The 27,120-nt window shown below is 47.1% G+C and overlaps 1 protein-coding gene across 3 annotated transcripts; it reads right to left on the reverse strand.

Moving 5' to 3' along the window:
- Positions 1-27,120, reverse strand: LOC149858180 (V-set and immunoglobulin domain-containing protein 4-like). 3 transcript variants are annotated; one of them, XM_090061179.1, is made up of 12 exons: positions 27,003-27,120; positions 24,612-24,968; positions 23,632-23,913; positions 23,122-23,199; positions 20,247-20,330; positions 18,691-18,768; positions 17,574-17,657; positions 14,936-15,019; positions 14,504-14,584; positions 11,989-12,057; positions 6,720-6,833; positions 1-3,014 (listed from the first exon to the last, which is right to left on the reverse strand). In XM_090061179.1, exons 1-11 carry the CDS (start codon positions 27,055-27,057, stop codon positions 6,721-6,723), a joined length of 1,365 nt encoding a protein of 454 aa, XP_089917305.1. In that variant the 5' UTR covers positions 27,058-27,120; the 3' UTR covers positions 1-3,014; position 6,720. The 3 variants fall into 3 exon arrangements, with proteins under 3 accessions (XP_089917305.1, XP_089917306.1, XP_089917307.1); XM_090061180.1 differs by lacking the exon at positions 23,122-23,199; XM_090061181.1 differs by lacking the exon at positions 14,504-14,584.

A 27,120-nucleotide genomic window follows, 5' to 3' on the forward strand; every position in this document is an offset into this window, starting at 1 on the left:
TAAAAGTTATTTATTGCTAAGTATGTGAAATATATAATGACACTAGTAGTAATAGACATGCAAAGGAAAACAAACAAACACAGTATTACCCTGGTTTCACTAAGTATTTGGGGAAAATTAGCTCAGGCTTAACTAACACAGTTCAGGTTCAGAAATCTGTGCTTAGAGAGCGAAGAGAAAAGAGAGAGAGCTGGGATCTCACCAGTTCAAGGCACTTGGGTTGCAAAGCTGACAGGTTAAAGTTCTCAGCATGATCCTTGAAGGGAGATGATCTGCCTCCTTCAGCCTCTTGAGAAAAAAGTGCGTGGTGTCAGCACACACTGCTGCTTTTTACAGATTTTTATACCCGCAGTTCAGCTTCTTTCAAGCATTCTCAATAGTGTAAATCAAATTGTCTTTTCTATTGACAAGGGGTTATCTGGTTTGGAACATCTCAGGAAACTGATTGATACTCAGGAAACACGTAAGTTTATGGAGTAACCAGATACTTAGGAGCCAGCTTGAAATTCCTATGGATAGCAGATATACTGAAGGGATATCTCCTGGTTTCTTCAGAAACAATAGATAGCTTGCAGCATCAGGGTTTTGGATTTTTACTTGTTGTGAACAAGCCTCATCTTAGCATGACTTTTCCAGATCTTACTATCTTTTAACAGACTTAAGGCAATTATTGGAGTGTTCATAACCTTTGAGAGGGGAGGACTTCCACCAGTCGTCCCGGGAAAAGTATGACAACACTTGTGGACAGGGCTCCAACGGGCTGGATGCTGTGATGAACCCATTATCATTGTTCAAATGTTGCCCATACCCCCTCGGACTCAGTGTCTTGCCTCAGCATTCCCTCATCTGGCAATCGAGTTTTAGCCAATTAAGTTTAACTAAGCCTCCCAAGGTGGGACTGGGGAATGTACAGCCCGAGATGCCTATTAAATTTACTTCTGCTTAGTGGTGTGTGTGGGGGGGGGGTCAGGGGAAGGGGGGAAGTCCTTTGTAAATGCAGATGAGAGCTGGTCTGATAAATGCTGAGCTGGGTGTGTGGGTTGATTAGCATTTGGAGCACAGATTCCCCATCATGCAGTGCTCCCCTGCTTCTCTGATCCCAAAATTCACTGTGGTCTCTGCTTCAGACTTTCTGTTCTCCATCTCTCATGTAAATGAATGGTCATCTGGTTCTATCTCGGATGCAGTTGTTTCACTCTTGTCACCCTTATCTGGAGGGTTTTAGGTGTGTCTCTCACTGTATCTTAAATGGTTTCTGTTTAGGTAGAGGAGGGGGGGATTCTTTGTGAGTCAGACAGTCTGTGTCCTGTGTCAGGGTTTCCCAAGAACATGGAGCTGAGAAGCAACACAGCCTTGTTGCAGGGGTTGAGGACCTGAGCCACCCCAGGGTCTCCAAAGATCCTGCTCCATGCACTGGCCTGTGTACCGTGTCTCTAGCCGCATGCCAGAGGTTGCAGACCTGAGCCACCTCATGCATCTCACAGGGTCTGGATGCCATGCATCATGCACTGAGAACCTAACTGCTGGAGCCATGCCACATTCCCTGCTTATAAAAGTCTTGAGGGGCTCTTCCTGGGCTACTGCTTCACCTTGCTGAGCAGCTCTCCTCAGCTCTTCTAAGCCCCAACTCTTCTCTCTTCTCAGTCCCTGATGCATCTGTCCCTTGTACTGCACATGCAACTCCTTTTATACCACCCAGGGCGCCACCCCTGAAGTCTTCTGGATCTGACAGTTTGCAGTCTTCAATCAGGTCTGGGGGAGCTCTTGTCCCCCTCCTCTCAGGAAAGGGGTGTGATGTTATTTCTCTTGCTGCCTCCTGATTGGTGGATGGGCTCCACCAATCAAAACAGCAGGATCTCAAGCCTGGGATTCAACCCGAGCTTTGAAAGGTAAGCGTGCTACACAAGATAAAGTGCAGTTAGCTTTGCTGATGATTTTGTCACACTGGTGACTCATATGTTCATCTTGGAGTCCACTATGACTCCAAGATCCCTTTCTGCTTCTGTGCTGCTGAGAGGGTCACTTCCCAGCCAGTAGGCATGATGGATATTTTTGTACCCTAGATGCAGCAATCATTCCCTACCCTCCGGAGTGTGTACTTCACCCCATTATTTAGTATCATCTGCACACTTGGACAGAGTACACTTCACATCCACATTCAAGTCACTGATAAAGATATTGAAGAGTACAGGTCCAAGGACTGAGCCTTGCGGGACCCCATTACCCACATCCTTCCAATTCGATACCGACCCATCTGCTACCACTCTCTGGGTATGACCACTAAGCCAATTTGCCACCCACTGAACTGTGTAGACATCTATGTCACAGCCCCTTAATTTATTTATGAGAATGGGATGAGATACTGCAGCAAGAGGTTTTGGGACCAGCATCGTGGCCAACATAGCAGCCAATACAGAGGCCAGTGGGTAGGGCTTCTGATGTCACAGACCACATGATGAGCCAGGAGTTCTAGTTCCAAGGCCAGAAACCCACTCCAAAAGGAATATTTTGCGGGGGAGGCAGGTGGGGGGCAGGACAACTTCTGGTCCCAAGAGGGCAGCCATGGGGCAGGGCATCTGTCAAGAGGCAGGGCTTAATAGTTTGACATGAGGTTTACTCCTTATACTACTTATACTAGAACCAGAGAGAGTTGCATTTGTCCTTAAGCAAATGAAGGTTTATGAAGTTCCCATGTTTATTGAAGGAAACATTGAGCAGGAAGCATGGATGAAGGACCTGCCAGATTTCAATTTCTGATGTGTAGTCTTCAGGCTGATACCTTCAGAAAACGATTGGTTCCATATTGAAAACCCTCCGTTTCAAAATCAGATCCTTTACATTTCCAAAGTTCTCATATTCACTGGGAGGGAAGGAGGTTGGAGTGCACGTGCATCATTTCATAGCCATTGTACTTCAAAGACTTAAGCATGCAGTTGTTTTGGATCCTGTGTTTTGTTTCCTTGAAAGCCATCATCAGATCCTGTAATAGGTATCCTCCTCATGTGCATTTATGACTGAAATAAAAATCAGGTATTAATGAGAAGGAACCCAAAGAGACTCAACATTGCCCAGCTGCAAAATCCTGGGCCGGATCCTGTTCTCAACCATACCCGAGATAATTCTGGCTTTGTATGAGCTGAGATCAAATTATAGTCCTCTGCCTTCAGTGTCAATTGAATTATGCTGGCAAAAAAAAAAAAAGATACTTTTGGAAAATGAAGCATTTAAATGGAAATCAATAGCCCAAATGCAGCTCATAGAAGTATATGTGAGCTGCTTTTGGATGATCAATTGCCTTTTACATACAAAGTGGTCCATGGCTGCCTATATCTTTTAAATAGAAGTGCAACTCAATATGAAATTGCTAAGAGACTGGCCTTACTTTAACATACTGTGTACAAACTTCCCCAGCCAAATAGCACATTATAATATAAACGCTGTTAAAATAAGGGGATGGCTAACCTGCCTTGGAGAACCTTCAGATTTGCACTTCTATTCTGCATGCACGGGTGAATTAAAAAAAAAAGTAGGAAATTTCGATTCAAATGCAGCATTATGACATTCTAGGAAGTTATACTCAGAATAAGGAAATTCAGCAAGAGGTAGTTTTGGAGCATTGTCTGAAAACACAAGCCACATTTCACTGGAATTTTATCTGAGGGAAAGAGAAGGAGATTCCTCGTCTGGATTCTGGACAAAACACTGGAAACGAGGTATAAGACAATGTTTTTCCACCTTCAATTTTGTTATTCTAATATATCATTCAAGAACATTATCGTTATTAACCACTACACCAGTGATTCTCAACCAGGGTGCTGCAGCATTTTTTTTCTGTAGTCAAAAAACAAGTAAAAACTAAGACCTAGCATTTCCTGAGGGGTGCCTTGAGCGGAACAAGAGATGCCTGGAGTCTAACACGGTGGAGGACTCTAAACCCTAATGCTGTTAATCAAATGCATCATTAAAGTATTCAAACTCTTTCCTTCACAAACAATTATTTTTCCCCCCCTCAGGAAATAGTTTTTCTGCCACACTTTAATATCACAGCCACACCAGTCTTCCCGGCATAATACGTGAAGAATCATACCACTATGTGACATAATAGGTCTGACCTGGAAAAAAAAGAGTCAAAAGACAAATATTTTGCATTTGCCTCCTCCTAACAGAAACTTGGGGGGGAGGGGGGTTAATTTTGAAAAAAAATGAACTCTAAAAGACACTGAAATAATAATTGGCACTGACATAGGACTGTACGGATGTTAACTAATGAATCCATTGAAGGACCTGGGACAGTAGGTAAGTACGGTCATTCCCATATTACAGATGGGCAAGCCAAGGCACAAAGTAGCTAAGTAAACTGACAAAATTTACAGTTGTGCTGAGATTACTAAACCAGCCTTGTGCTCAGGCCATTACATTGCCACACCCTGCAACTTACATTTTTTTATGTTTTGCTCTCCATCAGAAGTATCTGGCATCAATATTTACCAAACTCAACCTTGAAATCTTTTTCTTGGGACTTGTTGTATTGTGTCAGTCAACACGGAGACACTGAGTTATCCTTGTTAACACTTAACATTAAATTCAAAATGAAAGCTAGTAGGTTTTTAGGAGCAAATGTTCATAACTTGGATGTACTTTTTGTTTGAAAGCAGAATAAAATCCAAGCCAGCAATATATCCATTTATTGTTGTGAAAGTGAAGCGAGGCTTGCTGACTCCCTCCTATTGGAGCTGTTCCACTTTGCATTCTGGGGGCTGCTCTCTCTCTTCCTTACGTTTTGGCCAGGATCTCCTCCTGGACCTGAGAAACCTTTCTTGTTGAAGAATGGCATGGATGGTCTGCAGAGAGATTCAGTTCTGATTTCATTAGAAAATTCCCAACCAGGTATCCTCATGAAATGAGGCTGAATTAAGATATTAAACTCAGTGCATCCTTTCTGGCCTTCAAATCTGTGAAACATCAGCCTAGGCTAGTGGTGCCAAGATTCACTGTGCCTTGAACATAGCCACTCTTAGTCTCCTGTAAGAAAGGAATGGCTTTACCACTCAAGGTCCATCTAGTCCATTATTTTGCCAGCAGTACCCAGGCTGAGGTAGGTTCATCTGGAAACCACTAAGTGTGTGAACAGTGCTAAGGAGGTCTCTGTGTTATTCAGGACCTTGGAATCTGAGAGAGCTCTAACCGATTTGCACTGCAAGCCACTACATAATGAAACGGCCTCTAACTGGCTCATGTCCAAAGCTGCTTATTGGTACAGTTCCCCACAATGCCAACTGGAAGTCACTGCTTAAAGAAGGGAAACATGTTAGTGATCTAACAAACGTTTCCGGGGCACACAATGAAAGAACTATATTCATATCACTGGAATGATGCGGCAAAGCAATGGAGACTCAATGATTACCAGAAATCTGGTAAACAGGAATTAGGATTCAATTGACAATGCCATAGAGTAGGCTTGCCCTGGTGTTCAGTTTCAAGACCGATTGCCACGGTCTTTGCTATGTTCCATCTACGGTATTTTAGCAGCATGTTTAATTTGCAGCCAGACGGTTCCTTTCAGGCTCCGTTCTAGGCAGGCAGAAATTGTTTAGAACAGGGGTGGGCAACATGGTGGTGTAATCCGGGCAGTACTCCAAGAAGTACCCCCTCTCCACTTGAAGGGATTAAAGCAGGTGCACAAGCACTGTGGGAAGTGTAGGGACTCTCCTCCCCACTATACAGCACAGCCAGACCACCAATGGGGCCTTAACCATATACCTTCTAACGCAAGAACAGTACTGGGAACATAACAGGCATAAACCAGGGGGTATAGTGGACACTACAATGCCCCAAGGGGGCAGGATTCAACAGAGATGTGGTCTACTGCCTGCACATCCCTGCCTGGAAAATGCAGGTTGCAGATCGTGGCTCTGTCCTGGCTCTGGACCATGATGTCACTGCTGCAAGATCCCAGTCCTGCCATGAGCCCTGCCAGCAGGGGTGGTGCTAAGAGAATGGTTTAGCGGGGGCCACAGCCAAAATTCCCTGTAGCCACCCATAGCCACCCCTTCTAGTGCCTGCCCTGCACAGGTGGCGGCAGCTGAGCCCACCCGGTGCTGCTCACAGCACAGCCCTTCCTCAGCTCCCCCATCAGGAAGGGGCTGGTGCCGCTGCTACCTGCCAGTGCTGCTATGGTCAGTCTCCATGGAAACCCTGGCCTTGCGCTATCACAGTGTGGCTGCTGCTGGGGTCTTCTTAGAAACCAGCCCCATCCAAGTGGGCAGGGGCTGCTAGGAAAAGGAGTCCACTGCTGGCCACTGGACTTTGCCTGCCCCGATTTAGAATCTCTAGGGTGATTATGGCCCTGCTGGGAGGACACCACTCAGGAAGGATTGGAGAGAGAGACACGTAGCACTCACATGCATCCAAGAGTATCTCTGTTTCTCTCTCGTCCCATACTTCATCCAAGACAGCAATATATCCAATTATTGTTGTGAAAGTCCTTCATTGGGCACCTTGCCACAAGACATTCACACACACTTTAATGAAAGTGCTTTGGTCAGACAACTTGAATTTTTTAAAGCAGATCTCCAAGCTGCTGGGGAGCTGCTGACACATGAACCACTTGCATCCTATAGCTTGCTCACCCCTCCCCAGGAGTGTGGGAGTATAAAGCCAGCCTGCATAAAGCTTGCTCACACAGAGTAACCCAGATCTCCTCAGCATGCCCTACTCACCTTATCTGTTTTTCTTTCTGCAGGAGATGATGGTGATGACAAGAAAGACCACAGAGGCACAGAGTACAGCGATCAAAACAACAAGACCGAGGGACAGGCTGGTCCTGTGGGCACCTAGATCAACAAAGCACAGGTCATTTTGAGCTGATTACTAAGCCTGTGCGAAGTGACTAGTATTCACTTTGGATTTGGATTCGGTCGATTCAGGAGATAGTGATTCAATTTGGCGATTCAAATCACCGTCCCAAATCAATCTGGCTGAATCTGATTTGGAGATTCGACCACCGTGGAATCGGCTGAATCTCTGAATCAAACATGCCCCAACCCTGCTCTCCCACCCCTGTTCCATCAACGGCTGCCCTACATGGCCCCAGTGTCCCAGCTCTTAAAAAAAAAGTGCCACGCTCACTGGCTCCTGCCAGGCTGGGGTGGGGGGAAAAATCCCTACTGCCCCCCACTGTCCCACACTGCATGGGGGGCTCTGCCATGAGCCCCCAGAAACCCTAATGGCCACTGCAACAGCCGGTGAGTGCGGGACTTTTTTGTTTTTTTTAAAGGGTCGGGATCCTGGGGCCACACGGGGCAGCTATTGACAGGGCTGGGAGAGTGGGTGGGGGTTGCAGGACACTCATGGGGGCTGGGGAAGCAGGCAAGGGATGGTGCCTGGTAAGGGTCCCCCCATAGTCCCCTCCCTCCCACCACCCCCCTCCCTCACTTACTGGCACAGAGTCTGGTTCCAGCTCCCTGAGGCAGCAAGCAGGGACTGCCCAAATCTCCGAATGTCTCCAAAGCTCTATGAATCTTTTCTGAATCAATTTGGAGAGTTTCAAATCAATTTGGACCTTTTTATTGGTGTCCCAATTTGATTTGGATTAAGAGATTTGGCCACCGAATTGGGCCAAATCTCCTCGGAATCAAATCAGCACCTGAAGCTTTGCACAGCCCTACCAATTACCAGCAGCTACAGTCATGATGGTGGATATTTTCCCATGGGGGCTGAGGGTAAGGCTGAGGTTGGCACAGCAATTTAGGGACATTTTGTTTTAACACAAAGACAGGCATTTGGTCCATGTTAATGTCCCTTCTCCTCTCCTCTTCACACAGAACCATCCACCAGGTTGCCAATAACTCCAAGTGACTGTTATGGTTTAGTTAATTTGCTATCTCCTGGCTGGAATTCCCAGGTATGGATCTTCGTTGGACATAGTGGCCCATGTACCATATTTACTCAAATATAAGATGAGTGCAAATATAAGATGATCCCCTCAATAATTAGATTCTACATATGGAAAAATGTATAAATGTGTTATAATTGCCCAGGAATAGAATCTAATAATTAGTGGTTTGCCTTGAATTTGTTCTTTCCACTGCTACAACAGAAAAAAAGTCAATCGGGGGAGGAGGGGGGTTCAGGTAGTCCTATTGCCCTATACTACCCCTAACTTCTTCGACCTGAAGCTCCTTCCCTGCCCCATACTGTCAGTACCATCAGAGCCTGCTCCCTCTGAACACATGGAAATGAGGAGCAGATCTGAAGTCCTATGGAGATAAACTGATGCATTTTATCTTTTTAAAAAACTGATGCAAGTTAAAAAACCCAGGTACACCACAAAGATACCTTTAAGAAGCACTTTTGTAACCTCCTTATACAGAGTACAGACTATGCATCATACTAATCCAAACCCAAAAGTCTCATGATTTAGTTTGTTAGGCTGGGTCTCAGCAAAAACAACAGCATTTCAAGCCATGGTGACCCCATAGCTCAGAAGTGCTCAGTATGTGTGTGCATTCCAGATATTCTTGCCACAAAGGATGCATGTGCTAATTAGCCCCTCACTCAGGACTGGAACAATGTGTTCTTGTCATGAGTTTTGGGATTCCCCAAAAATGCATATATGGATGAGGTGTGGGACAATCTGGTCCAGCTTCACCTCTGGGAAGGTGGGGCCACACGAATCATATGTGACAGGCAGAGCAGGGCTGACAGAGGGATAGTGGGTGAATTGTTTGGGGCCCTGTTTCATGATGTTTGTTGAACATTTGAGGCTGGTGAAGGAAGAAGAATAATTAGAAATGGGAAAAAGGCACAGCTCAGCTATGGGAGTGAAAAGAAAATTGAAATGAAGAGGAAGTTGAAATGTATTCGATGTAGTGGCTCACCATGACTTGAAAAAGAGTCAGTGCCGAGGGGGACTAAGCGGAATGCGTACTACTGTATATTGTATTCGTATGAGCTTCACTAACCTGTATTCAATACGTTCCCACAGGTATGAGTCCAACACAAAGTGGAATGCAGGAAAATTGAAGTCCGGGTGTTAATGCCCAAACCTGATCCCTCACCCTCAAATCAATACAAATATCCAACCAAGGCTGAAAGCAGTCTACAGGAAACTGTAAATGCTTTGCTACGCTCGTAGGGCGGGTGGGGGTAGAACAGCAGAGTATCAACAATGCCCCCATTGGGTCTGTAAGGAAAGTAGATGGGAAAACCTGGAAGCAGAGGAGATGCTATGAGGTGGTTTTCACCTTACGCTGTTTTAATTACCTGGCAGGGGAGATACCGTTTTTCTTGGCCTTGAATGATGTGATGTACTTAGAAGGTGAAGGCTTATCCCTTGCACTGTGGGAAGACTGACCCCTGCAAGAGTCTACAAATGCCCCTAAATGCAAGGATCTTGACTACACAATTTATGGTGATGGGGGATCATAGAATCATAGAAGTAGGGTCGGAAGGGACCTTGTAGATCTTCAAGTCTGACCCCCCGCCTGGACAGGAGAAAAATTGGGCTCAAATGACTCCATCCAGGTAGGCATCAAGCCTCCACTTAAAGACCCCCAGGGTAGAAGCAAGCAGCACTTCCCTTGGAAGTTGGTTCCAGGTCCTAGCTGCCCTAAATGTGAAGTAGTTCTTGTGGATGTCTAATCTAAACCTACTCTCCAACAACTTGTGGCCATTATTCCTTGTTATGTCAGGGGCGCCTGGGGAAACAAGGTCTCTCCCAGACCCTTCTGGTCTCCCCTAGGGAGTTTACAGACTGTCACCAGGTCCCCCCTCAGCCTTCTCTTGTGAAGGCTGAACAGGTTCAGGCCCCACAGTCTCTCATTGTAGGGTCTGCCCTGTAGTCCCCAGATCATGTGGGTGGCCCTCCTCTGGACCCTTTCAATGTCGTCCACATCCCTTCTGAAGTGCGGCGCACAGAACTAGACACAGTACTCCAGCTGTGGCCTGACCAGTTTCTTGTAGAGGGGGAGAATCACCTCCTTGGCCCTGTGGATGCACGACAAGGTCCAGCTAGCCCTGCCAACCGTGACCTCACATTGTTGGCCCACGTTCATCTTGGAGTCAATAATGACTCCAAGTTCCCTTTCTTTCTCCATGCTCTCAAGAAGGGAGTTTCCCCATCTTATAAGTGTGCTGCTGGTTACTACTCCCCAAGTGCAGCACCCTGCACTTGTCAGTGTTGAAACACATCCTGTTTTTGTTAGCTCAGCCCTGTAATCTGTCCAGGTCTTGCTGCAGTCTTTCCCTCCCTACTAGCGTGCTCACCTCACCCCAAATTTTGGTATCATCAGTGAATTTAAACAGGTTGCTTTTCACCCCATCATCCAAATCGCTGATAAAGAAATTGAACAGTGTGGGCCCAAGGACTGAGCCCTGGGGTACTCAGCTGCCCACTTCCCCCCAGGTTGAATATGACCCATCCACCACCACCCTCTGAGTACGACCCTTCAGCCAATCTGCAATCCATCTGACTGTGTAGGCATCAATGCCTAGTTTTTTAATGAGGATGGGTGGGAGACAGTGTCAAAGGCCTTGCTGAAGTCCAGAATGACTACATCCATGCCAACACCTGAATCCAATGCTTTTATGACCTGATCATAAAAGGCAATCAGGTTGGTCTGACATGATCTGCCCCTAATAAAACTGTGCTGGTTACCCCTGAGCATCATCCCTGAAGCTGGCCCATTGCAGATGTGCTACTTGACAATCTTCTTAAAGAGTTTCCCTAGGATTGAGGTAAGACTGATGGGCCTATAGTTGCCCGGCTCCTCCCTCCTCCCTTTTTTTTTTTTAAAGATGGGGACCACGTTGGTTACCTTCCAGTCATCTGGCACCTGGCCCGAGCACCACGAGCACTTGTAAAGCTGTGCCAAGGGCGCTGCAATAACCCCTGCTAGCTCCCTTAACACCCATCTAGCTTGCCCCTTCAGCCTTTTGGTTAGGGGTAAGTGAGACTAGTGGACATCTGAACTGTAAGGCCTCCTGGCTTGGGGTTTGCATATAGGATGCCTGCCATGGATCTGAAAGTATCTGAAGCCCCCTGCTGAAGAGTTTGGGTGGTAGGATACTTGTTGGTGGTAGTGCCACACAGACTTGAATGACTGAGCTCTGCTCAATCAATAGAATTCAGAACTGATTTGGCTGGTTTGACCTGAGACACAACATTTCAAACCCCCTCCCCCAACTCTCCTCCCCCCCCCCCCAAAAATAAAAATAAAAAAATGGCAGGTTCCCATCAGCATCTCGGCCTTTTGGCTAAGATCAAGTAGCACATTTCTCCTACCTGCTCCTCGGCCTTTTGGCTAGGAACAAGCAAGAGCAGGCAGCATCCGAACTCCAAAGCTTACAGGCCAGGGCTTGCACATAGGATGTCATCCAAAAAAAAGGGGCCCATCAGTGTGTTTTTTCAATGTGGGTCATGTTCTATAGTCATGCTCAGCATTGTAAATATGGTAGCTCATGGGCATCATCTTTGCCCAGATACCTAAATGAAGCCCAGGGTAATTGAGAGGGTGGGTTGTGTGCTGAGCACAGCCAAGCAAACTGTTCCTATCATACCCTTGAACTACATGACACTTGTCCAATTCAAGAAAACTAAGTTCAGACACTTTCCTGCAGAGACCCACTATGATTCAAAAGGGTTTTGAACATATCTTTGTTCAAGTGAAATCTACCATTTCAGTACAATACTTCATGAATAGTAGCAGTTTGGCCAAGATTAAATTACTTAACTTTCATTGGATCAGTTTAAATGAGAAACCCCAAATGAACATTACACTTGGGACACAACAACATGGACAGGATGTTGTGGGAGGGGAGGGTCATATTCATTGGCCTATTAAGACACCAGAATCTCTGAGTTTGAAGGTCTGAAATATGATGCCAAGAGATTTTTCTCTGCAACAGAAGCCCCTGCCAGATGCTAGGTTTAAAAGTTCATGATGATTCCTGGCCTGCTTGTTAGCCCTTCATAATCTTCCCCTTTACCTGTAGTTGTGCTGTTCCTTCCTGAATCTCCAAGGCCACTGTTGGGATCCAGCACTGTTGTGGTCAGATCTGCAAATCAGCAAGAAATTAGATGAACAAAGCAGCTCCAAAGTCCTTAGTTCAAAACAGAAAGAACCTTGATTCGGTTCTGTGGAGTAGTTATAGGACTCAGGGACAATTCCCCATTTCCCCATCCCAAGTATCCAGGCCTTACCTGTGGTGGTCAGAACCAGAGGGGTTACTACTATGAACAATAAATAACTGCTCTTGGAGACATCCAGGCAATTGTCTAGCAGTTAAGATTAGCTAATGCAAAGCTTGCAAGTTTGCAACTCGCAAGTGCAATTTGTCACAATTTAACCAAGGTGTTGAATCTAACTGTTTGCACTGATCATAGGACTGACTGGGCCCCCAAAATAAACAAAACTACAGCATCAGCTGATCTAACAGGTTTTCTAAAGGTCAGCCATAACAAGATCTGACCACCTAATATAATTAGCACATTCCAAGGAATCCAAGGGGTTGAGCTTGGGCAGAGTAATGCTAATTTCAAACCTCAAACTAATATGGTGTAATTTGCTTATTGGGTGAACCCGAATTTGGGCGGTAATCTTTCATGATAATTTCTAACACCTTTTAATCCCATAGGGTAATAGATATAGGGCAAGATTGTGAGTGGCTCTAAAACCAACAGATTAGCATAAAATAAGGCATAAAGGAACATGCGTGTCAAGAAACCAGTTTGAAAGATGGGACAGAAGGACCATTGCTGTACCGAGCCTGGACCCTGGACTCCCAGCGTGAGCGAAGAACGGATCCTGACCAAGGGACCTTCCTGGTGACCTCTTGGACAGTGTTGATTGGGGGCGCACAGCTTCACTGGAACAACTTGGTGCATACCTGGCTTAGAGGGACTGCCAATAAGTTGCCAACCCCATGTGGGAACTCTTTGTCATTCTGTCTATCTGTTGTTATTATTCACTATGAGCTCTTGATTACTGTATTATCTATTTGTCACATTAACCTTTCTGTTAATTGTTGTATGCTAAGCTATAAGTAAATTTCACTCCTGACTCACCTCCTCGATCCCGAACCCAGCAGCCTAATGGCTGATACACTCACAGCACCTAGCCAGCCTGTGACAATGTAACACTTACCCCACAGCTCTCAGACATTCACAAGGCAAAATGAGGATCCTCTGACTATGCCATCCATGGTTTTCAGCCTTCAGACTCAAGGCTGCCAAACAAGTCATTAGCCCAGGCACAGAAAAGTCAATGGATGGGTCTTGGGTAGCTCCAGCACTACAGCCAGGGGCCACCTGAGCTTCTTATTTAACTGAACACAACTCAGGGATAAAATAAACCACATGAGCTGAAAGTTGGAAGGGACGTGGCATATTGTATCCTTCTCTGCACAAACACAGAGTAAAGTTGTGGGCTGGAGGTGGGGAGGGGGTTGCCATTCTGTGGCACTTCTGTGTATGGGCACAGAGTGAAGATGCGGAAATCTGGAGGCGCAAGAGTGTCTCCCGGCAAGAGCCCACTAGCAACAACATGACACTTCCGTGTTGACTGCTAGCCCTTCAGTCTTTCCCATTTACCTATAGCCATGTTGCTTTTTCTGTTAGCCCTTCAGTCTTTCCCATTTACCCATCTTTATGTTGCTTTGTCCCGACTCTTCCAGCATACGGTAATCATCAAACACCGTGCTCAGCTCTGCGACTTCAAGCATTGGTCGCATGACTCTCAGAGCGGAGAAGCTGGAGGCCACCTAAGCTTCCCACTTACGGCCACCCCAAGCTTGAGATGAGCTGCACTCGCTTCACCTCTCCCACTGGCCCTTCCTCCCCTGCTCTTTGGGTGTTTCCCTTCAGGAAGCAGAACTACAGGGCTAGCCACAATACCAACTGCCCCAAGCCACAGGAGCTACAGGATCAGGATTCACGGTCCTCCACCACTTCACGGCAACTCCATGCAGCTGAAGAAAACCGTGACTCCCCTAGGCAGGAGCCACTCGGGTGGTAGAAGAGCTCTCTCTCAGCAAAGCGGTGGCAGCTGCAGTCATAGACAGCTGCAAAGGTCACTTCCTACAGACTACCTGCCCCACGAACCAGATGCCCAGCTGTCACAGGGGACTTATCTCAGTCCCCAATTCAACTCCTTTCCCTCCTGTGCATCGTTCACAAATGGCACTTCCTCTCCAGCCTGCAGACTGCTTCCCAGGCAGCCCTCAGCAGTCCAACATGCGTTTGGGTGATTCCAAACTCACGTCTTCCACCACAGTGATGGCAGGACCCAAAGCAAACTTTTCGGCTATCAGGCTGTTGTCATCTCTAGCGTGTCACCCTGCACCAGGTCTTGCGCTATTTATAGTCAGGTGCCGTTGGCTGCATGCCCCGGCCTCAATCTGAGGTGCTAGGAATCAAGGACCTTGTCCCATTACAGGACAGACCCCTGGGACAGACCCTGGAGAGCCAGTGCTGTTCACTGAACTGACAGGGTTACAAACCCACCTGCCCTAGTAGCTTTCAACGTCGTCTGAGCACTTGTTGGGGTGCTTTTGACAACAGCGCTCTTGTGGCTCACGGTTAGGGCTGCAAAGGAAACAACGAACTTAACCCTGGAGTTCATACAGGAGCAACAGGCCCATCCTCCACTAACCCTCCTGCATCCCAGTATCCGTGCCTGACCACACAGCTCTCAGGCAAACACAATGCAAATGGCAGGTCCTCTGGCTATAACAGCCACGGTTCTCAGCCTTCAGATTGAGGACTGCCAGCAGTCCTGTATACCCTTGCATATCTTTGAAATAGTATCTTCGATGATCGTAACATCAGGATCCAAACCAAGCTTTTCATCTGCCAGACGCTTGTCATCTCTACTCTGTGAGCCTACCCTCACCTTGTCATCGCACCCAGGTGTTTGTCATCACTACCCATCCCTACCTTCATCTTTTTCATGATCAGGTGCGGCTGGAGCGAGTGTCGTGACCTCAGTCCCGGCTGTTGTGGGCATGGCTTTGTTGAGATCTAGAAGAGAAGGATCCATGCATGTTTAGCAGCTGCTACTTCTATGCAGACATACGAGGTTACAAATCAGGGAAATGAAGAGTCTGCTGGGACAATTTGGAAACGGCCTGTAACATCAGGAACCCCGACACAGAAAAGTCAAGGGCTGGGTTTTGTGTTGATCGAGCTCTACAGCAAGAGCCCAAGTCAGCTTCCCTTCTACCTGAGCACAACGGGGAGCTGCACTAAAACAAGTGGGCTGGAGGTGGGAAGGGGGTTGCCGTTCTGTGGCCCTTCTGTGCACGGGCACAGAGTGAAGATTTGGAAATCAGGAGGAGCAAGAGTGTCTCCCGGCAAGAGCCCACTAGCAACAACATGACACTTCCGTGTTGACTGTTAGCCCCTCAGTCTTTGCCACTTGCCTATAGTCGTATTGCTTCTTCCTGACTCTTCCACAATATTGTTATAATCAAACATTGTGGTCAGATCTGCAAGATCAAGCATAAGTCGAATGACTGTAAGAGCAGTGTCCCCAGTACAGCATCAGGAGGAAAGTCAGTTCTGGCCTGCAGAGAAGTGAGGAACTACCGTTTCTATACCCCACAGCCCTCATGCTGGCAAATTACAATTTCAGCCTTGCAGATTCAATTCTATTCAATTTTTGTGGCTTCAAGGAGACAAGTGTTTACAGATGAGAACCAGAACTAGAACCAGGGAGCCCCCCCAACTTTCCCATTGACATGGAGCCTACTCAGGGTTGGACAAAACGAGGTGGGCTCAAAGTTGGGAAAAGACACAGCACTTGGAGGCCCTTGTAGAGATAAACAACATACTGAAAAATCTGAGGTCAAGACATTGTGTTCTGGGAATAGAGACAACTGGTGGCCGAATCTCCAAATCCCAATCAAATCACAGGACCCTTTAATCTCCCTGAATTGAACCAGAACCCTTCAAATTGATTCAGAGAGATTTGGAAAGACAGAGCTTTCAATGTTTTCTCTACATACCTCTAGGTAACAGGCAGCTCATGAATGCATGGAGGATCCCACATAAGCACAGGGGGCTCCCTAGCGCATGTGGCAGCAGACCCGGAAGTGGACCAGAAGCACTTCCAGTCCACTTCCTGGTCGACTGTGGAGTGCAAAGGCCCCCCACCCCAGCATCCCTCTGGATTGGTGACGGGTGCCTTCTGGGTCTGGGGGGGCACCTGCAGTTCCCCCTGCAGCCAATCGCCGAGCTGGCAGGGTATGGGGAGGAGGGCCTGTGCACTCCCTGGGGGACCCAGAAGTGGACCAGAAGCCAAATCAACAAATTGAGTCACTGTCCCTGATTTGGGCCGAATCCAAACTGAATAGGACCCCATTTATATATCCCTATTAACAACCATCCAAAGCTTCTCCATAGCTATTTGTGTGGAAAAGACATAAAGTGGCTTATTCACCCTGTTCTATTCCTTCCACTGGCATTCTGACCCTGCCCCAGCTGTACTTTGTTCACCCCATAGCCAAGCGTCAGGGCTAACCGCCAGGTCTCTGCGGTCTAGCACATTGAGCCTACAGACACAAAGCTGCCCACCATGCAGCAGGGGGTGGCAGGTTGTAGATGGGATGTAAAGCAAATACCAAGCTGGAGGCCACCTAACTCAAGAAAACCATGACTCCCCTAGGCAGGACCCACTTGGGTGGTAGAAGAGCTCTCTCAGCGAAGTGGTGGCAGCTGCAGTCATAGACAGCTGCAAAGGTCACTTCCTACAGACTACCTGCCCCACGAACCAGATGCCCAGCTGTCACAGGGGACTTATCACAGACCCCAATTCAACTCCTTTCCCTCCTGTGCATCGTTCACAAACGGCACTTCCTCTCCAGCCTGCAGACTGCTTCCCAGGCAGCCCTCAGCAGTCCAACGTGCCTTTGGGCGACTCCAAACTCACGTCTTCCACCACAGTGATGGCAGGACCCAAACCAAACATCTCGGCTACCACACTGTCGTCATCCCTACCTGTCAGCCTGCAGCAGGCCTCGTGCTATTTATAGTCAGGCGCGGTTGGCTGCATGCCCCGGCCTCAGTCTGAGATGCTAGGACTCAAGGACATTGTCCCATTACTAGACAGGCCCCTGGGACAGACCCTGGAGAGCCAGTGCTGTTCACTTACCTGACAGGGTTACAAACCCATCTGCCCTAGAAGCTTTGAAGGTCCTCTGAGAGCTTGCTAGGGTGCTTCGAACAACAGCTCTCTTGTGTCTTAACCCTGGAGTTCATCCAGGACCAACGGGCCCAACCTCTCCTGACACACTCCTACATCCCAGTATCCATTCCTGACCACACAGCTCTCAGGCATGCACAGTGCAAATCGCGGGTCCTCTGGCTGTGCCGGCCATGGTTATCAGCTCTCAGACTGAGGACTGCCAGCAGTCCTGTATGCCCTTGTGTAACTTTGAAATCATATCTTTGATGATCGTGACGTCAGGATCCAAACCAAACTTCTCATCTACCAGATGCTTGTCATCCCTACCCTGTGAGCCTACCCTCACCTTGTCATCACACCTAGGTGGTTGTCATCCCTACCCTTCCCTACCTTCATCTTCCTCAAAATCAGGTATGGTTGTACTGTGAGATATGTCCTCAATCCTGCGTGATGTGTGTGTGGTTCTTTGGAGATCTGGAATAGAAGGATCCATGAATGTTTAGCAGCTGCTACTTCTTTACCAATATACCACTTTACAAATCAGGGAAATAAAAAGTCTGCTGGGGGAATTTGTAAACGGCCCGTAACATAACAATCCCAAACCCAGAAAAGTCAAGGGCTGGGTCTTGGGTGGATTGAGCTCTACAGCAAGAGCCCAAGTCAGCTTCCCTTCTACCTGAGCACAACTGAGAGTTGCATTAAAACAAGTGGGCTGGAGGCGGGAAGGGGGTTGCCGTTCTGTGGCCCTTCTGTGCACGGGCACAGAGTGAAGATGCGGAAATCTGGAGGAGCAAGAGTGTCTCCAGGCAAAAGCCCACAAGCAACAACATGACACTTCCGTGTTGACTGTTAGCCCCTCAGTCTTTCCAATTTACCCATCATCGTGTTGCTTTGTCCCGACTCTTCCAGCATATCGTAGTCATCAAACACCGTGCTCAGCTCTGCAACTTCAAGCATCGGTCGCATGACTCTCAGAGCGGAGAAGCTGGAGGCCACCTAAGCTTCCCACTTATGCCCACTCCAAGCTTGAGACGAGCTGCACTCGCTTCACCTCTCCCACTGGCCCTTCCTCCCCTGCTCTTTGGGTGTTTCCCTTCAGGAAGCAGAACTTCAGGGCTAGCCACAATACCAACTGCCCCAAGCCATAGGAGCTACAGGAGCAGGATTCACGGTCCTCCACCACTTCACTCCATGCAGCTCAAGAAAACCGTGACTCCCCTAGGCAGGACTCACTCCTACATCCCAGTATCCATTCCTGACCACACAGCTCTCAGGCATGCACAGTGCAAATTGAGGGTCCTCTGGCTATGCCAGCCACGGTTCTCAGCCTTCAGACTCAAGACTGCCAGCAGTCTTGTATGCCCTTGGATATCTTTGAAATAGTATTTTCGATGATTGTGACATCAGGATCCGAACCAAACTTCTCATCTACCAGACGCTTGTTATCCCTACCCTGTGAGCCTACCCTCACCTTGTCATCGCACCCAGGTTGTACCTATATCCCTACCTTGTTCATAATCAGGTATGATTGAAGCATGTGCCATTGTCTCAGTACTGGGTGATGTCCTCATGGTTCCTTTCAGATCTAGAAGAGAAGGAACTATGAATTTTTAGCAGCTCCTACTTCTTTAAATAAATATCAGTTTACAGATCAGGGAAATTAAAAGTCTGCTGGGGGAATTTGGAAATGTCCCATAACATTATGAACCCCGACCCAGAAAAGTCAATGGCTGGGTCTTGGGTAGATCCAAATCTACAGCAAGAGTCCAAGTCGTGTTGCTTCTTCCCGACTGTTCCCAACATATTATAATAAGAAAAAATCATGGCCAGCTCTGCAAGTTCAAGCATAAGTCAGATGACTGCAAGAGTAGAGAAGCTAAAGGCCACCTAAGCCTCCCAGTTATGCCAACTCAAAGCTGGAAAGGAGCTTCATTTGCTTCACCTCTCCCACTGGGCCTTCCTCCCCTGCTCTTTGGGTGTTTCCCTTCAGGAAGAAGCACTACAGGGCTACACACAATACCAACTGCCCCAAGCCATACGAGCTACAGGAGCAGGATTTACAGTCCTCCATCACTTCAAGCCAACCCTATGCAGCTCAAGAAAACCGTGACTCCCCTAGGCAGGACCCTCTTGAGTGTTAGAAGAGCTCTCTCTGAGCAAAGCGGTGGCAGCTGCAGTCATAGACAGCTGCAAAGGTCACTTCCTACAGACTACCTGCCCCACGAACCAGATGCCCAGCTGTCACAGGGGACTTATCACAGACCCCAATTCAACTCCTTTCCCTCCTGTGCATCGTTCACAAACGGCACTTCCTCTCCAGCCTGCAGACTGCTTCCCAGGCAGCCCTCAGCAGTCCAACGTGCCTTTGGGCATCGCCAAACTTGTGTCTTCCACCACAGTGATGGCAGGACCCAAACCAAACATCTCGGCTACCACGCTGTTGTCATCCCTAGCCTGTCAGCCTGCAGCAGGCCTCGCGCTATTTATAGTCAGGCGCGGTTGGCTGCATGTCCCGTCCTCAGTCTGAGGTGCTAGGACTCAAGGACATTGTCCCATTATTGGACAAGCCCCTGGGACAAACCCTGGAGTAAGACAGTGCTGTTCAGTTAACAGACAGGGTTACAAACCCGCCTGCCCTAGTAGCTTTGACGGTCCTCTGAGCACTTGCTGGGGTGCTTCTGACAACAGCTCTCTTGTGGCTCATCTTTAGGTCTGCAAAGGAACCAGTGAACTTAACTCTGGAGCTCATCCAGGAGCAATGGGCCCAACCTCTGCTAACACTCCTGCATCCCAGTATCCGTGCCTGACCACACAGCTCTCAGGCAGACACACCGCAAATCGCGGGTCCTCTGGCTATAACAGCCACGGTTTTCAGCCTTCAGACTCAGGACGGCCAGCAATCATGTATGCCCTTGCATATCTTTGAAATAGTATCTTCAATGATTGTGACATTAAGATCCAAACCTAACTTCTCATCTACAAGAAGCTTGTCATTCCTACCCTGTGAGACTACCCTCACCTTGTCATCCCTTCCAGCTGCTTGTCATCCCTACCCATCCCTACCTTCATCTTCTTCAAGATCAGGTGTGGTTGCAGCATCCACCATGGTCTCAATACTGTTTGATGTGATCCTGGGTTCTTGGAGATCTAGAAGAGAAGGATCCATGCATTTTTAGCAGCTGCTACCTCTTTACAGACATACCAGTTTACAAATAAGGGAAATGAAATGCCTGCTGGGGAAATTTGGAAATGGCCCGTAACATCAGGAACCCCGACACAGAAAAGTCAAGGGCTGGGTCTTGGGTCAATCGAGCTCTACAGCAAGAGCCCAAGTCAGCTTCCCTTTTAACTGACCACAACGGAGAGTTGCACTAAAACACGTGGGCTGGAGGTGGGAAGGGGGTTGCCATTCTGTGGCACTTCTGTGCACGGGCACAGAGTGAAGATGGGGAAATCAGGAGGAGCAAGAGTGTCTCCCAGCAAGAGCCCACTAGCAACAACATGACACTTCCACGTTGACTGTTAGCCCCTCAGTCTTTCCCATTTACCTATAGCCATGTTGCTTTTTCCCCGACTCTTCCAGCATATCATAGTCATCAAACATTGTGCTCAGCTCTGTGACTTCAAGCATCGGTTGCATGACTCTCAGAGCGGAGAAGCTGGAGGCCACCTAAGCTTCCCACTTACGGCCCTCCAAGCTCGAGACGAGCTGCACTCGCTTCACCTCTCCCACTGGCCCTTCCTCCCCTGCTCTTTGGGTGTTTCCCTTCAGGAAGCAGCAGGACAGGGTTACCCACAATACAAACTGCCCCAAGCCATAGGACCTACAGGAGCAGGATTCACAGTCCTCCATCGCTTTAGGCCTACTCTGTGCAGCTCAGGAAAACACAAACTTTACTTTTGGACTCCCTGTTAACCCCCCATAGCCTTTTCCCTTTACCTGTACTTGAGATGATCCCTCCTAAATCTCACAAGTCACTGTTGTAATCTAGCCATGTGGTCAGGCCTCCAAAAGCAAGCGTAAGTGAGATGACCATAAGAGTCAAGTCCTCAGTTCAGATCAGGAGGAAACCCAATTCTGCCCTGTGGAAAAGTTAGGAACTGGAGGGCATTTCCCCATCAGCTGACAAGGCCCTGAAGCAAACTCTTTAGAGCTATGGCCATTTAGGTGACAGGATAGCGGGTGCGTCTGATTTCACGGGGCCTACTATGTTGGCTTTGAACATCCATTGAGTGGTGGTCTTGATTGTCTTGGCAAGAATGTTTAATAGCTGTTGAAAGCTTTCTTTTCTGCGCTCATGGGTGAAAAGAAACCATTTTATTTAACCTGCTTTGGAAATGATGGAGCCTATCACTTTCCCTGACATTGTCTTGCGTTCCTCCTATCAGTTCTCTACCTCACAAACCTCAAGCACACACAATGCAAATTACAGCTTCGATCATGCAGAGTCAGTTCTATTAAATCTTATGGCTCCAGGGACAGAACTGTTTATAGACTGGAGCCAAATCTAGAACCAGAAAGGCTACATTGTCTTTCCACTGAGCTCGAGTTACTTGGGATTGGACAAAACCAGGTGGGCTGAAAGTTGGTAAGAGAGAGAGCATTTAGCTGCCCTTTTAGAAACAAACAACATTATGAAAAATCCGAGGTCAAGAGATAGCGTTCTGGGAACAGAATCAACAGACAGGTCTGTTTTCATCCGTTCACTCTTCCTCTATTCTCCCCTTACGTGTTGTATCATCAGAATCCCCCCGTTCATGCCAAGAATCCAGTAGTCTTGAAGGCAACTTTGCAAATCAAGGAAGAGTCAAATGAGCGTGCTACTGGTTTCCAATGATTCCATTCAGCATCAGAATAAACTGACCCGGTCTCCACAAGTAGCTCGTGGTTTGAAGGACATCTCCCAATTTTTTGCTGATGTGTGATAAACCCCTTAAAGTTGGCACTGTTCATTTACTGGACAGACAGATGGGCCTTTCTGCCCTGATAGACCTGTTACAGCCCCACTGTGAATTTGCCCTGTGGTTACTTGGCATCTTTGTACGGGAATATATTTTGTGTGTGTGGGAATAGGATCCAAAGCTTCTCTTGGGCTATTTGGGTGAAAAGAAATAAAGTGACTCCCTCACCTTGTTCCACTCCTTCCACTCGCATTCTGAGCCTGCCCCAGCTGTAGTTTGATCACCCCATAGCCAAACCACACACTCAAAACCAACTGAAAGGACTATTCACTATCCAACACATCAAGACTACAGACACAATGCTGCCCACCATGCAGCAGGGGCTGACAGGTTGTAGATGGGAGACAAATCACATATAAAGTGAGAGGCTACCTAAGTTTCCCAGTTAGGGCCACTCAGAGTTTGAAAGGTGTTGTACTGACTTCACCTCTCCCACTGAAAATTCCTCCCCTTCCCCTTTGGGTTGTTTAACTTCAAGCAACAGCACTACAGGGCTACTTATAATACAGATTGCCCCAAGCCATAGAAGCTACAGGAGCAGGATTGATGGTAATCCATAACTTTAGGCCAACTCTATGCAGCTCAAGAAATCCATGACTCCCCTAGGTAGGCCCCCTTGGGTGTCAGAAGAGCGGCCTCTGAGCAGAGCAGTGGCAGTTGGACCCATAGATATGTGCAAAAATCACTTCCTACAGACTACCCGTCCCATCAACCAGATGCCCAGCTGTCACAGGGGACTTGTCACAGTCATCCCTTCAGCCCCTTTCCCTCCTGTGCATCTTTTACAACAACTGTGGGGAAAACAGACTTCCCTTCCAGCCTGCAGACAGCTTCCCAGTCACCCTCAGCAGTCTAATATGCCCTTGGATGTCTTTTGTAATGGTGTCTTCAATGATCGTGACACCAGGACACAAATCAACTTCTTGTCTACCAAGCTCTTGTCATATCTACTCTGTGAGCCCTTAGCAGTCTTCACCTTGTTCATAATCAGGTATGGTTGCAGCGTGTGCCGTAGTCTCAATACTGGGGGATGTGGTCATGGTTTCTTTGAAATCTAGAAGAGAAGGAACTATGCGTTTTTAGCAGCTCCTACTTCTTTAAGAAGGTACCAGTTTACACACCAGGTAAATATAGTCTGCTGGGGGAATTTGTATACTGCCCATAATGCTCCATAATGTGCCATATTGTCCCACTAGAGTGTGAAGGACAGTTCTCTGATGTCCATCAGTTATCAATCAACCCTGAAGCAGACAGGCATAAAGCCCTTATGGATTTATCTTTAGTAATGGTGCTGCAGTTAGCGGCTATTTTCTATATCCATGGATAATCATTTTTTAAAATCTGATAAGCTATTTGCCAGCCTCAGTAATCTCCTACAACAATGACTTAATGGAGCACACCAAACTTTAGTTTCTGGTGTAGCTTGTTAGGAATTTTTCTATTAAAAGGAAAAACTGATTCCCACCTTCTAATTCTAGGCATTTACCTTTCACAGTCAGCTGCACCACGTCGCTCTGCTCAGTGACAAGGGATCTGGCTCTGTTCTCTGCTTGACAGTAGTATTTTCCCACATCTGAGGATTGCAGGGGATCAAACACAAGTTCAGCCTGATTGCTGAGGTGCACTGCACTGCCTCCTGGCTCCCCCTTGAACCATTGGTAGCTGATGGGTGGGGACCCTCTGGCTGAGCAGGTCAGGCTTGCCCTAGCCCCTTCCGGCACTGCCAGTCCCAGATGCCCAGGTGTGATGATGGGTTTGGACACTGCAACTGAAAGACAGAGATTAAGAGGTTTGCTTCTGAGGAGGCCCACAGTCCAGGGGTTATTTAGACCCAAGAGGCAGGTCGTTATGGAAAAAGGAGCCAGTGTGTGACTAGGCTTCACTGTACTTCATGGCTATTCAGATGGACAAGGGCATGAAGCAATTTGCACTAGCTCTTCTAACTTGTTGCAGCTCCTCATCTCTCTCAAAAAAATATTCATAACATGCAAATCCTTCTCCATCAGATGCAGAGCCATCATTCTGACCACCCATAAACCACATAAAGGGAGCTCTGGCATCCCCTAGATAATATAGGTGGAGTAATGTATTATCCAGCTGTTCTCGAGCTACTTCCCATAGGAACATTAGGTTGCTGGACATAGGACAGCCTTCAGCACTGAGTTCAAGCTGGCCACTGGCAGCCCCAGAGTTGGGTGGCCATAGGCATCTCCCCAGAGCCTTGGACTGGACCCTGCTTTCTAACAGACATGATTTGCATCCTCCAAATTATTTCCTCCCAATCTGGGAGACAGAAGTTGTACAGTGAGGAAGAGCCCCGAGACTCCATAAAATGCTGCCCCTAACCCTGTGGATGCGGCGAGTCACAGTGAAAGAAATAGTCCTCTACTTCTGCTGTGCAGCCAGCTCTCTTACTAAATACCACATCTCATTCACAAGGCATTTACGTTTTACCGCTATATTTACCTTTAACAACTCGAAATGTAGTTGTCACCTCCTTTGTTATCAGGCTGTCATTCTGGGCTCTCCAGGTGACTTTGCAAGTGTAGTGCCCACTGTCCGGGATTTCAAGATTCTTAATCTGGAGGGAGACATTGCCTGGGATTTCTTTTTGGATGCTGACCCTGCCTCTATACTGAGTTAGCAGAGTGTGGTCACCACTGAGATCTCTTTGAATGATAGTGACACGGGTTTGATCTCGCTCCAGGGTCCAAACGACTGTTTTCTGATTAAAGTCCTCTATGGGTACATAGATGCATGGTAAGATAGTGGAACTCTTCCACACTCCTTCAATCTCATGGGTGCCAGTCAGGTCCAGGATGGCTGCAGGGAGCAAGAGGCAAGGGGTAGAAATAAAATCACGGTGATGAGAATAGCATCAACACCAAAGGATGCGGAAAACACCATCACGTAAAGCCCACCAAGCCACCAGCACTGTCAGACAAGCAGCTTAAAGGAAGCCACATGTTTTAGTGGCATAGACTAGGAAATGACAAATATAGTTGAAGGAAGCTAGAAGGAAAGCATCTGGAGCAGTGCAGAAGAGCTGAGATATGACAGGACGCACACTGCATGGAAGAACTCTGTACCATGTTCAGGACAACTGGTACTGTGATCTCTTCAGCCAGCCCAAATTAAACAAGATCAGACTAGGGAAAGCAGATCAGTCACACTGGGAACTGATGAACAATAACATGCTCTTTGTCTCTTCCCCCCCCAGAGGCAGGGAAGTTTTGTGAATGTTGCATTATTCTTCCTGGCTGTATTTTAAGGAACCTATAGGTTCCCCACCTCCCCACTCCCCAGTCCCATCTTCTTTTCATAAAGTTAACTACAACCTTTAAAGGCCCCTTTATGTCCTTTATTCTCGAAATAAATTCCTCTGATGACATAAAACAGGTTTAGCCTTGATAGGTAATTACCATCATCACTTAATAACTAATTCTGAAAACAATTTTTCAATGTTTCTTTCTGCTGAAAGTTGTGATGGAAAGCCCTGTAGACGTCATTGATCAACAGAGAAAGTATGACACTATGATGCCAGAATGTGTCTCTCAGCTTTAGTATAGAACAAACCTGCTGGTCAAAAATGGGGGGTATATTCTCCTGGTCCTAGTCCATCTGTAAGCTCTCTTTTAAGTAGGAGAGCAGGGGGGATATTCAGTACCAGATAGAGTGGAAGGGTTGGTTTGTGATGTGAGAACTTTCCTCATTTATTAAATGGCTTCTGACCAGATACGCACTACTTTAGTCCCCTACTTGTTTTTACCTTCATGCTCTAATTGGCCAGCATAGCTGTTCTAAACGTTGCTTTTTTGCCTTCTTTCAAAACCATTGTATTATGGGAAGAGACTCAAGAAAGAAAAGTTTTAGAAGCTGGTGAGGAAATGCATATCAAGCTAGTTGTTCCGTTTAACTTGACCATAAAATACTTGATGTCTTGTACTCTGTGGATGCAAAATTTTGTAGGACACATACTTGCAGTGTTTGGATTTACTTTCAGGAGGACACAGGATTCTTCTTTTTTGCTAATTCTAAGCTGCTACACATTGCTACTTGGTACTGTAAACAGCTGTTACACAGAGGTCTGCGCTGTGGGAACTTTTTGTCATGACAGTAAAAGTCTTAAATAGGGATTTGGCAATATATTTAACAAAGTGTCAGATAAAGTTATTTTTAATCACATAGATCTTCAAGATTTAGTAGTCAAGCAATAAAGGGAGTTTCCATTTGAATTAATGAGTCAAAGAAATGAGTTGTAGATAATTTATCCTTTGACCTCGACAAGTGAACATGTTGCAATGGGCAGCTCTTAGAACAGCTCGTAATAAATGGAATATAATTAGAATTAGAGAAATCAGAATCTGGCCCACTGCAAGTTACATGGATGGTTGAAACTAGCATTGCAGTTACAACTGTGCATCCACACATTTCTGAAAAATGGCTACAATCCAAACGAATGAACGTATTCCATGTTGGAATAAACATGGAATTGGACGCCAAAATGCCAGAGCAGAAATTCCCCAAGTAGTCTGGACAATCTAGCTTTGTTCCAATGGATTATATTATCTCTGACCAGCTGCCCAATACTTTGCAACTTGTTACAGTTTCAAAAACACCTCTTTGCTCTGTCTGAGGTGATCAAAATGAACTGTAACACCACCTGTGTTTTCCTCTAGAGATGCAATGCTGCTTCTTTCTACATCCTTTGTATTTGAAGTGTAACCACGCTAGGTACATGCCAATAATATACAAAAGGCACCCTTTCCTACAGCGTAGGTTTAAACCCTTGCACTAGGAACATGGCCATACACTCAAACTGACACACATTTGTCTTCACCTACCCAAGTTACTCACCATTGCAGAGGAGGAAGGAGTTCACCAGCACTACCGCACGCACCACCTTTTCCATTCCTTCCAGCACTGTGGTTACTTCTCTTCTAACCTCAGCCTAGTAAAAGAGATCTGCTCTTCT

This window comes from Crocodylus siamensis, chromosome 8 (genome assembly GCF_052110815.1).
Source record: "Crocodylus siamensis isolate JL-2025a chromosome 8, ASM5211081v1, whole genome shotgun sequence".
NCBI classification, from domain to species: domain Eukaryota; kingdom Metazoa; phylum Chordata; order Crocodylia; family Crocodylidae; genus Crocodylus; species Crocodylus siamensis.